General features: G+C 39.1%; 1 protein-coding gene across 1 annotated transcript in view; it reads right to left on the reverse strand.

Annotated features, from left to right (window-relative positions):
- Positions 1 to 1,394: 1,394 nt before the first annotated feature.
- The window catches only part of galnt10 (UDP-N-acetyl-alpha-D-galactosamine:polypeptide N-acetylgalactosaminyltransferase 10 (GalNAc-T10)), an 81,048-nt gene continuing 69,445 nt past the window's right edge, over positions 1,395 to 12,997 (reverse strand). Inside the window, exons 9-12 of the mRNA XM_036588360.1 lie at positions 8,723 to 8,944; positions 7,533 to 7,649; positions 5,579 to 5,728; positions 1,395 to 3,552 (exon numbers count right to left, since the gene is read on the reverse strand). Of these exons, the coding sequence (XP_036444253.1) occupies positions 3,385 to 3,552; positions 5,579 to 5,728; positions 7,533 to 7,649; positions 8,723 to 8,944 (657 nt within the window). The 3' untranslated portion in view covers positions 1,395 to 3,384. The remainder of the gene's footprint in view (positions 3,553 to 5,578; positions 5,729 to 7,532; positions 7,650 to 8,722; positions 8,945 to 12,997) is intronic.

A 12,997-nucleotide genomic window follows, 5' to 3' on the forward strand; every position in this document is an offset into this window, starting at 1 on the left:
AATTCTTAAACATTTTTAATGTAAAAGAATACAATAATTTCCTGAACACTGAACAGCATAAAACATTTAACACTGCTGTTATATTTTTAAGAGCTTTTAAACTCGAGTAATAGGAGGTTTAAATGCTCACCAACCAATCAGCACTCAGTAGCAGTAATGCCAGACTTCTGCGCAAAACCTGTTTGCTGCGGTTCGTTTTTAGGCATTGAGCTCCATTTACTCCCATTCATTGAGGACTGGCTCGTGGACGCCCTCTGCTGTTTTGAAGTCCTGTTTTATATATAACGGGGGAAATAGGAAGTGGCCAGACTCCTCATAAACCGGCTCTGTTAACATCACATGCACAGACTCAAAAAGAAGGTCCTGATGTTTAGGCCTCAAATGATCTCAAAAATCAGCATCATACTGATGAAGATATGATGACAACAGTCGATAATTCACTCACATCCTCTGAAGACGCGTCCTTCCTTTTAACAGAGTTCTCTTTGAATTCTCTTTCAATCATCAGATTCAGCTTAGACTAGGGGAGGGGTCCGAAACACAACTCGCGCTACAGAATGTTCCTCCGTACACTGCGTGCAATTACACATTTCCACCAGAGAGGTCGCCAAATCTCCAAAATGTATATAGTGTAGCTTTAAATACTGTATCTGTGGGTTGAATAATGACTGAGCAGCTGCTGTGTTGTTTTTTAGGGGGAGGGTATCTTTCAGAGTTCTCTACTGGAAAAATTCCTTCCTTTGAAAAAAAAAACGCAAATGTCGACGCAAATATCATATTTAGTATTCAACATATACAGCACTGCTGCAGAGTCGGTGATGAACTTGAGCAGAATGGGCCGTTACCCAGTGTCTTTGTCTTTCAGTCCCTCTGGTTACAAGGAAAATGTTGATTGTCACTGTCATTATTATTCAGTGGACCCTGTTTTTTCCCCCCTTCATCTCCTTTTAAGTGTTTAATATAAAGTGCATCGAATCAAGAGTTCTAGTGTGTTAAAAATCACATCCCATTTTATTATCTATTAAAAATAACTGACTTGGTGTGAAAAGACCCGACAATGACTCAACACTGAACTAACATTAGTCTGGACCAGAGTTTCAGAGCAGAGATCGGAGCTCAGAACGCTTAACGCACGCAAAAAGGAAAGATCAATTCTGTCGTTACTGTAAATTACTGATAAATCAATAAGTGGTCCCAGCCTTACTTTCTGTGCTCTTCCCAAAAAACTGCAACTGAAATCATAGTAATAAGCAAACAAACAAACAAACACCCACTTCTGGTGACTTTCAGTAGGGAAGAAATGCATAATTTGACATGTCTCTGGGGTCAATAATCTAAAATCAATCAAAGAATAAAACAGAAAAGAAAGAAAGCGAACGAAACAGAAAACAGTGTTCAGTGTTGCAGACGCAGATGAACATTCACTCGTTTCTTTACTCAGTCCGTACAAAAAACATCAGGAGCATATTTAAACTCTGTGCCGGGTTGTTATAATGTTCTCTAACAGCAAGGCACAAGGATTGGATTCAAGTTTAACATTTATGAGTGCTTTATGCATCAAAACAAAGGGAGAAGGCGTCCTCCGAGTTCCTCCGGTATCGGATAATAACCCACGAACACGCAAAAGTACGCTCCATTTCACTCCATTTACTGTCAAAGTCCCTCCGACTGCCTCCGATCCGCTGCTTTACACGGAGCGCGAGGTTTAGTGCATCAAAACAGCCTCGGCTTTAATTGCACTGGGGCCTGAAACCACAACCTGGCCGAGTTTGGAGCCAAAACAGTCCAAATCTGTGATGTGCCATCAGTCTCGTCTCGTTTACAGGCCCGCCTGGCTGTGTTCCTGACCTCTGCCTGGAGCTTCTGTTATTAAACAGCTGTCAGGTGAACAGGGGATGACGAGAAGGATGAGTTTGATGGAAATGTCTGAGGAGAGATGAAGGAAATTTCCAGGAGAAAGATCTTTCCTTCAGGGCTCTGGGTTAACGGCTGGTGGTCATCGTGAAGTAATCCTGGACCGTGGAAAGACGCTGTCCAAACAACTGTAACATTATCTAGGCTAATGTTAGCAAAGTTGCCAACAGTGTGGTAAAAATAAAGAATATATTAGCTAGAACAAAAACTGACACCTAATCAGCATTAGCAAGTTAGCTAACATTAACTTACTCACTAATGTAAAAAAAAAAATAGAAAAACACAAAATTCTGTCGTATTGCACATCCCTAGTTGCTGTTGTGTCAGAAAATAACCGTCTGTAATTTAACTGTAATTATTTCTGACTGAAACAAATGAGGAGATTTGTGCTTAACATAATGAGCCAAGTTACCATTAGCAATGACATAAACAAAGCTAGCTAGCTAGCTAGCCAGTCATTAGCTAGAAGGACAAAACTGGCACCTAACCAACATTAGCATGTTAGCTAACATGAAATGTTAAAATGAAAATGCGACTGTTTTCGCTAACGTCACTGCAATTTAGCGCTAACTAATTCGCTAAGGAGTTAAAAAAGAGAAAAACACAAAATTCTGTCGTATTGCACATCCCTAGTTGCTGTTGTGTCAACAAATAACTGTCTGTAATTTAACTATAATTATTTCTGAATGAAACAAATGAGGAGATGTGTGTTTAACATAACTAGCCAAGTTACCAATAGCAATGACATAAACAAAGCTAGCTAGCTAGCTAGCTGGCTATCCATTATCATTCACTGGAAGGACAAAACCTTCACCTAACCAGCATTAGCAAGTTAGCTTACACTGTCTAGTCAAGTACCCAATAGCAATGATATAAACAAAGCTAGCTGTCTAGCTAGCCACTGTTATTAGCTAGAAGGACAAAACTGGTACCTAACCAGTTTATTAGCATGTTAGCTAACATTACCAAATGAAAATATGACTCTTTTAGTTAGTTTACTCTTTTACGAAATTTTGCACTATTTTGACGTTAAGCTGGTGAAAAGACTTGCATATGTTCACAGCTTTACCAATGACAAAAACAAAGCTAGCTAGCTAGGTAGCTGGCTAGCCACAGTCATTAGTTAGAAGGTTAAAACAAGCGCTTAGCCAGCATTAGTGAGCTTACTAATGAAACTGTGACTGTTTTAGGCCGCAGCTCCAGCTAACGTGACTGAAATCTAACACTACTTTGATGTGGAGCTGGTGGAAAGACTCTTGCCTACATTCATAAAAGGACAAATGCTAAAAGTGTATATGAGACAGTTTTCCGTAATTTCATTGGTGTTGCTCTTCACTGCCCGTGAGGAAAAACCTCGATGTTCAGTCAGTCGTCTGTTTGAAAGTGAGGGCTGCACATCAGATTTCTCGCTTTGGCTTCAGGCCCCAGAAGTCCACGTCCCAAAGCCCCGAGGGCTCAGTGTGCTGAGCTTCAGGAGTCGTGGTTGCGGTTAAACTGCTCCAGAACAGTGGAGTTGGTCCTTTCGAAAATCCACTGCTGGCTGGGTGAGCTGGAGTCACAGGAGTTCATGAAGACTCGTTTCTCTGTGGGGTTGTGGTCTATACAGCTGTTGCTGATGGGGTGGTACAGAGTCTTATCCTGCATGGAAACACAGGAGAGTGTAAGTAAGAGAAAGAGATTTCTGCCATCACTATTATATTTTTATTGTCCTTTTTAACCCTCAGACGTTGCTATTAGGTCACCATTGCGGCAACTGCAACCCTGCAGGTGGAAGAAGACCAAGCAAACTAGACCAGAAAGACCACGAAAAATGATGAAATGATGAAATGATGAATATATGTAGACATTTTAGATCCAGAAAACACTGCAAGGAGAAGTTTAGCCCAATGGGTGGATTGGATTCTTATAGTCTACACACTTCTCAAACTCAGACAATTCAAATGCGTGAGATTTTTTATTAGACAAGAAACTAATAAAAGTGACTAACAAAATTGCCAAAGCTCTTACATAAACACAATTAATCTGGATTTGGCTTCTTATTCGCCAGCTTTTTTTTTAACAGACTATTAGGAGCGCTAGTATGCGGTTTGGGACGATGCAGAAGTGATGCAGCCAGAAATCTCAGCCATTTAGATTTATCTAGTTCTATCACTACAGCAACAAATCAAATAAAATCAAGGCAATACAGTCAAATATGTTGGTTAATATATAATATTTAGTTTAGTCTAGTTAGTTTAATGTGCTAAACATATATAGTTTTTGATGGCAGTTTTTAAATGTGGCATGGCTAGAGCACTGTGTCTATCGTGATACGTATTGGGTATCGTGACAATATCTATTCATTGTATTCCGATGACAGTGCCCATCACACTGCCACCCTTTCAGTAGGCAACTTCATGCAGCACAGGGACAGTGTGTTATCAGATAACAAAGCCATAACTGATTCAGCGAAGGCCGTAAAACATGTTTTTCTGGGAACATTCAGTTTAAAACTAATTTTAAAGCGTATTAACTGATATATTTCAGTGTATTGCCTTGATTTTATTTGATTTGTTGTTGTAGTGATAACAAATGAAAGCTGAAATCTAAACGGCTGAGATTTCCTGCTGCGTCCCAAACCGCATACTAGCGCAGTTTGCAAAAAACAGTGCAGTAGCATTAGAAGTGCACTCATTAGTGTAGTAGGTGAAGTATAGAAGTTTTTTTGCAAACTGCGCCTGAATGGAACTGCTGCACCATTTAAGACGGAAAAGTTGAATAAGAACCTGGCAAATAAGTAGCCAACTTCAGCTTCATATACATATACATGTGTTCATTATTTAAGAGCTTTAGCAGCTTTGATAGCTGTTTTTATTTGCTGAATTTAACATACTGGTTTAACCTGTAAAAAGGTAGGTCACAGTTAATTTTTTAATTCTTTTCCAGTATGTTAAATTCATCAAATAAACAGTAATTTTGCATTAAGTGTGTAGAGGATGTGTTAACATATTTTCACTTAGAAAATCAACAAAACGTGGAATTTGAATGGGTACTTTTGAATATGACCGTACACCTTTTTTGACTACCCAGTTTTTTGAAAGGACAGGCATATAGAACATATGAGGCACAGACACGTAAACCACCTATAACTGATCATATTAGTCGTGTCCCGATTCAGTGGCTGCATCCTTTAGAGGCTGCATTTGAAGGCCGACTGCGTCACCACGGCGCGACGTTAAAAAAGCCAATGTGGTCTGAAGCAAAACTTACGCTAACGTTTCGTTTTGTTTTAGGGAGCAAAGAACCGACAGAGAGAAGCATCTCCAGCTCTAAGAAATGAAAGAATAACAACTCAAAATTTCTGGCTCCATCTTTAAAAAACTTTAAAAGAACTTGACAAGAGTGGCGTTTCGTGATGCAGTGGTAAGGCCGGGAACAGCAGCGCTGTGATATAAACAGGACATCCGCCGTAGGGCAGACCATCTAATTTCAGTCCAACCTTTGCGGGTCTAAGCAGCCTTCAAAAGACACGCCTTCGATGACCGCATCCTTCAAAGGATGCAGCCCCTGAATTGGGACACAGCTTTTGTGTTATGAAGTTATATATAATTATATATACACGTTCCAGATTACGTTTTTATCAGTAATTTGAGCTGGAATACATATTCAAAGTAACCCTCTTTACCTTCCTGTAGCGCCACAGCTGGTTTCCCTTCATGCCATGACAGTCGTACAGTGTAACCGGACTGTTGTGCGAAATGGCGTCAAAACACACTTTCTTAGTGTGGAGTGGATCACCGACCCTTATATCCTCCCTCCAGCCAAACGTAAACACCTGAAAAACAAAAATAAACACGCTAATTTTATAGGAAATTTTGATTTAAAGTAACATCACAGGCTAATACATTACTAAAGTCAATATAAACTAAACACTGATACCTTAAAACCATCTGCTTTGAAGTTTGAAGTATCACCATTTACATATAATATACAGCAGTGTGCAGAAGTCAGAGACCATCCTTCATTTATTCAGTCTAAACAGCCAAGTACAAGATATCCATTTTTCAGGAGAGATTTCTAAGGAGATTAGATACAAGATAATCCACTTGAATAAGGAAGGATCAAAGTGAGATTTGTGAAAAAAAGAGCTGAATCAAAGCTACAGAGATCCCTAACAACCACCTGGAAGACACCAAATCTGCCCCCATCAGATAAACAGCACTTAAAGCTTTCATCTTTGAGAGAGAGGAGAAAATCAAGCTGCTTCAGATCTGAAAACATCCACAGGTGTTTCTGTCCATCCTTCCACTGTGAGAAGACGACTCAGCGCTGTGGGTCTGAAAGGATGTGTAGCTGTCAAGAAGAACCTCACTGAGAAAAGGAGACGGACACATCAAACAAAGAAGCTGAACGATGGACTGACCACCCCAGAGTCCAGACCTCAACACCACTGAATGTGTTTGATTAGTTCAGAAAATCATCAACCAACTTATAAGGCCCAGTCCGATTTCTTATTTTTACCCCTACCCCTTGTTTTCGAGGGTCTCCTTGCCCCTTGGAACAGGGTGATAACGGGTAGTGGTTGAGATCTGCCCTCTGAAATGGGACCCTCAAATAAAAAGAGCATCACTTCATTAACAGCTACTAGAGCTGCTCTGTAGGCGACCCTGCCAGTCTGCAGTGACAGCAGAGGAGGGTAAAGTTCAGCTTCTCACTGCTGGGCTTTAGTTACATTTAGGGCATCACATGACTTCAAAGAGCGGGGCAATTATTTATCACCCACCCCTAATTCTTCAGTGATATGAAGCAGAAGTCAGATATTCACCAGCTTCTCGTTCTAATTTTCCCGTTCCACCTTAAATGGAGCAGCTGGTACATTCTGGCGCTTCAGGCATCAGAACTGCTGCACCATTTAAGGTGGAACGGGAAATTTAGCTAGCTAGCTACAGAGACATTAGCATACTACTAGTGATTCTTTATGCTTGTTATGAAGAAAACGACCATAATACACTGAAATGAAACACTGAAACATTAAACTAAGACAATACAGCGGTTATGGTAATTTTTTTAACTGAGAAAATTCTCACATTTGTGGGTTTCTTTGGTCTCTTGTTCTCCATCTTGCTGGTTTTTCTTTTTTTCTCATAACTCTCTGTTTGGAGTCTCTGAAAAACCTCCGTTTGGAGGGTCATGTAGCTCTAACACTTCACCCTGCCCCTCTATCTCAACAAGAATCGGGACACCCTACCCCTAGACGAGAATGCGCAGAACAGAAGGGTAGGGTTGAGTGTTGGGGCAAGGGGTTGGGGAAATGGGATTGGGCCTAAGACTGAACTTTGGAGGCGTGTCTGCAGATTCTTTGAGGAACTGAAAGTGAGTCTCCTGAAAAGAATGGAAGCTGGAATAAAGGGGAAGAGTGACTCACTGACACTAAACAGCTGAGATCACGACAATGAAAATGAATAATTCCATTATGAAACAGCTGTTTTTCACTTAATTAAATAAATGAAGGAGGGGTCTCTGACTTTTGCACAGTGGTGTACATAATAGTTGGCGCTTTTCCGTTGCACAAAGTATCGGAACCTTTTGGCACCAGAAAAGCGGAGCTGAGCTCGTTCCACCGAACACAGGTGAGTTACCTGTCCGTGATTCCAGGCTGCTTCTCCTCGTCCTTTCACACACGTCTCCACTCTGAGTGGAGAACCGGAGGAGAAGTGTTTACTCTCCATACAGAGGCCACTGCCCACGTTACGCAGCTGCACAACACAAACAGATACAGGTCACTTTTACACAGACAGCACATCAACTGATAAACACACCTCCCTCCTGAATAATGAGAATTTAATTATGGTAATTAATACACAATTATGCCATACAGAACTCCCTTCAGGAGAAGTGATAATGAGAATTTAATTAAAATAATTAATATTTATTTAAACCATACATACCTTCCTTTCAAAACAAGCAGAAATAGTTGTTATTTAAAGAACTGAATTAAAATAATGAATGAATATTTAATCAAAGCTATATGTGCCATCCAGAAGGAGAAATGATGAATATTAAATTTAAATGATTACTGAATATGTATTTGAAACAATTAATACATTTTTCATTAAAGTTGGAGGAGTAATAATGAATACATAATTAAAATAATTAATGAATAATTAATTAAAGCTGCAAATATCTCTCCTAGAAGGAGGAGTAATACCTACTATTTAAATAATTAATGAATATTTAATTAATGTCAGATGCATCGCCCCTAAAAAGAGGAGTAATAATCATTATTTAATAAAAATAATTAATGGATATTTATGTTGTTTCATCAAATGTTGTGCGCACCTCACCCCTGAATAATAGTTCAGATAAGTAATGAATATTTAATTTAAGCTGCACACACCTCCCTCTAGGAGAAGCAGTAATAATTAATATTTCATTAAAATAATTCATTTATCTTTGATTAACATTAAAGTTATATGTACCTGCTCCCAGGAGGGGGAGTAATAACAATATTTTAATTAAAACAACTGATGAATATTTAATTAAAACAATTAGTGAATGTTTAATTAATAATAAAATTTAACCTGAATTATTTATGAATATTTCATTAAACCCTCCCCTCCAGTGGAGGAGTAATAATGAATTTTAAATTAAAATAAGTAATGAATATTTAATTGAAGCTGTATGCCCCTCCCACAGAAGGAGTAATAATGAATTTTAATTAAAAGAAGTAATGAATATTTAATTAAAGCTGTATGTCCCTCCCATAGAAGGAGTAATAATGAATTTTAATTAAAATAAGTAATTAATACTTGATTAACGTGGTACGTACCTCGCCCCACGCTGCGGCCGGAGGCTCGACAGGTGGGTAGTGTTTGGGCAGGTCCCAGGCCACCTCCGTCATGAACCATTTAAAATTCTTACAGTTCAGCCTGGCTCTCAGCTCCTTCTGCGCAGTTACATCCCCTGCAGACAGGTGGCGATATTCCGGCCGCCGCTGGTAAATATATTCAGCGTATTCATCCATCCACACCTCCGCCACACGCTTGAGGTTCTGCGGAGAGAGAGAGACGGTACTGAGATTACAGACCACTGAAGCCGTGCGTCATTCTGTAGATGCTCATGTTTGGAACCTGATACGTTTTGTCCTGTGTACATTTTTCTCCCGTATATCACTGGATCAACTCTGAATTACGAAGTTCTTTAAGAGTCACTACATGCAAGCTAAAGCTGCTGTGCATCAATTTGACGTCACTAACCTACACAAAAGTGTAGTGAAAGGCGTTTGTGCTACCTCATTGAAATGTCCTACCATAGTGTATATTTACAATGTACATAAAAAAAAACCTCTAAGTAGAATATTGATAGCTTAAGCTCTTCAACTCCTTGAGACCACTGGTGGTTCCAAAACGCACTTCGTCACATTTTTCATAACTTTCATATTCCATAAGCTACATTCTAAAGGTGGGAGTCGTATGAGAGCTGTAACTGTCTTCTTTCCAGTCAAATAGATGGGTGATGTCATTTTAAACCCTTATAATAAAAGAAGCTGAACTCACAATTTTTTTGTTCTACTGAAAGTCGACCCATTTTTCCACAAATCTGGGCTATAAACTATAAACAGATGGCGTCTCTTCAGTGATCTGCTCTGTAAACATTATTTTTATAAAATAATACAAAGAGCGTCTAAGATTTTTGGCTTTCAGCAGTAAATTGTAAGCATATAGCAATATGTGTGATCATAAAACACATGTTCTGTTAATTTTTAGGGGAGCTTTTACAAAAAAATAAATAAAATAAAAATTTACGTCTATTTCATGCAGTTACTGAATAATTTGCCTTACGATTTGGTCATGTAAATTCAGATGGAAAACCAAAATATACTCCGGTGAATAAGAGGTTAACACTCCTTATCAAAGAATAGCACCAGCATTAAAACTATGAAGCTGAAGTCAGGTTCTTATTCGCCAGATTCTTGTTCATATTTTCCCGTTGCACCTTAAACGGTGCTGCCTACAAAAACTCCATTCATTCCTCTCACAGAGAAATTCCTTTTGGACCCAGAAGTCCTTATACGGGCATAAGAGCATGGCGCGACTACAAAATGACGACACAACTACAGTGGCCTATATCATTCACTAATCAGTCTGCCAGGCTCCGCCCACAAACATGTTGTTACTTGGCTGCTGTTGTGAGGTTGGACAAGCTTTACAAAACGCTGCTAAAAATCCCAAACCTAATGAGGAACTATAGAACAGACTCAGTTTATATCACAATACCTACATTTAGAGTCGGTTATTCACTCAGCCTAATGAGAAACTGTAGAACAGACTCAGTTTATATCACAATACCTACATTTAGAGTCAGTTATTCATTCAACCTAATGAGAAACTGTGGAACAGACTCAGTTTATATCACAATACCTACATTTAGAGTCGGTTATTCATTCAGCCTAATGAGAAACTGTAGAACAGACTCAGTTTATATCACAATACCTACATTTAGAGTCGGTTATTCATTCAACCTAATGAGAAACTGTAGAACAGACTCAGTTTATATCACAATACCTACATTTAGAGTCAGTTATTCATTCAGCCTGATGAGAAACTGTAGAACAGACTCAGTTTATATCACAATACCTACATTTAGAGTCAGTTATTCATTCAGCCTAATGAGAAACTGTAGAACAGACTCAGTTTATATCATAATACCTACATTTAGAGTCGGTTATTCATTCAGCCTAATGAGAAACTGTAGAACACTTTTTTTACTGTATAATGATTATATGATTACTAAATTAATGCTACAGTAAAAATGATGTTTAATTCTTCCTTTGAATTATCATCACATTATTACTCAAAGTATCTTATTAAAGGTTTTCACTATTTTCTATTGAAACAAGGATAACACATTCTGCTCTCTCTATTGCTGTCTCTCTCTCTTTATGTATCTATATCTATCTATCTATCTATCTATCTATATATATATATATATATATTTATATATTAAGAGAGAGAGAGAAAAAGTGACAGAAAGAGACAGAGTACATATAATAATACATTGAAACATAATACTATATAATACAGCATTTATTAAATTGAATTTTGCAGTAAAATTTGCATTTTTGCTAAAAAAAATGTATCACAATTATTATTTTTTGTATACTTCAAAACTTCCAACTACCTGAAGGTTTTTGGTATTTTAGTGTGGAACGCTGCTCTGTTGCCTCCTACGGTGAACAGACAGGAGTGTGTGGTGCTCGTGGGTGAAACTAGAACTAATTAATATGTGCAGGGTTAAATAAGGCCAGATTTACATCGCAGCAGTACCAACTCTGACCACCGGAGGCACTGCAGCACAAACATTAAACACGACAGCCCACACTACCATCACATTAAACCACACTCTGCTCTTTAAACCAGAGTTATTGTGTTTATTACTGTGTTTATTACTGTTTTTATTCACTGTGCTGCTGTAGATAAGAATGCTCATATTATTTTAATGAAGAGAATCCACAAGAGTGCGAGAGGAGGAAAGAGAAAGAGAGAAAGACAGATTATCATTGTTGTCATTGTTATTATAATTATTATTACTGTTGTATAGCTGCTGTTACCATTATCATTACTGTGAGGGGGAGAGAGAGAGAGAGAGAGAGAGAGAGAGAGAGAGAGAGACAGCCATAGGAAGAGAGAGAAAGAAACAGAGAAAACAGCGAGAGAAAGACAGAGAGAGAGAGAGAGAGAGAGAGAGAGAGAGAGAAAGAGAGAGATGGTGATACAGACAAAGAGAGAGAGAGAGAGAGAGAGACAGCAACAGAGAGGGACGAAGAGAGACAAAAAGAGAGAGTGATAGAGAGAGAGAGACAGTGATAGAGAGAGACAAAGAGAAAGACAGACAGCCATAGAGAGAGAAAGACAGCCATAGGGAGATAAAGACATTAATAGAGAGAAAACAGCGAGAGAAAGACAGAGAGAGAGAGAGAGAGAGAGAGAGAGAGAGAGAAAAGAGAGAGTGATAGAGAGAGACAGCAATAGAGAGACAAGGAGAGAGAGAGACACTGATAGAGAGAGGCAAAAAGAGTGATAGATAGAGTGATAGAGAGAGACAGCGATAGAGAGAGAGAGAGAGAGTGAGAGTTAAAGACAGAGAGAGAGTGATAGAGAAAGAGTGATAGAGAGAGACAGCAATAGAGAGAGAGAAAGAGAGAGAGTTAAAGACAGAGAGAGAGTGATAGAGAAAGAGTGATAGAGAGAGACAGCGATAGAGAGAGAGAAAGAGATAGAGACAGAGAGATAGAGAGTGATAGAGAGACAGCGATAGGGAGAGAGTGAGTGATGGAGAGAGAGTGAGTGATAGAGAGAGACAGCGATAGAGAGAGACGGAAAGAGATGGAGACAGAGATAGAGAGTAATAGAGACAGTGATAGAGAGAAACTGATAAAGAGAGAGAGAGAGAGAGAGAGAGTGAGAGTTAAAGTGAAAGTGTGATGATTTAGGTATGCAGTCAGCACGATGCTAATTGGTGGGGTACAAGCTTCTATTACTTAATTAGCCTCGTAGCTCCAGCGCTAACACTAAAGACACTAAACATGTCTTGGCTGATCAGCTACATTTGAGGTGGGGGGTGACCGAGGGGGGGGACTACTTTTCTGTCTGAACTATCGCTTTAAAGCTGAAGCAGACCTCCTGCTGATGGTGTCAGTCTAATCTGAGCGTGAGTGGGCCGGAGGGTCCTGCAGTAAAAGCTCCATTGAAAAAGGAATTTAATTCAGACAGATGCGTCCACAATGGACTCCATTAATTCCAAATTCATTAACATTCCTGCTGTATACAACTCCGAACCAAGCCGAGAGCCTCCTTCAGCACGGAGAAAGGAGCGCTTCCACAAAACTCCACTGTCATTTCACTTAAACCTCACAAACCTCCAGACTCTGCACTGAGCTATAGACACGATCAGCACGCTGAGCCTGAACACAACCAAACCTGCACTCAAACACACTTCATACAAAAATGCCATTTAAAATCAATAAACTATTCAGACTTTACATACTTACAAGGGTTATGTTCTATTTAAACACAAGTAGGGCTGGGCGATAAAACGATAACCA

The sequence above is a fragment of the Colossoma macropomum genome, unplaced genomic scaffold, assembly GCF_904425465.1.
Source record: "Colossoma macropomum unplaced genomic scaffold, Colossoma_macropomum, whole genome shotgun sequence".
NCBI classification, from domain to species: Eukaryota; Metazoa; Chordata; class Actinopteri; order Characiformes; family Serrasalmidae; genus Colossoma; species Colossoma macropomum.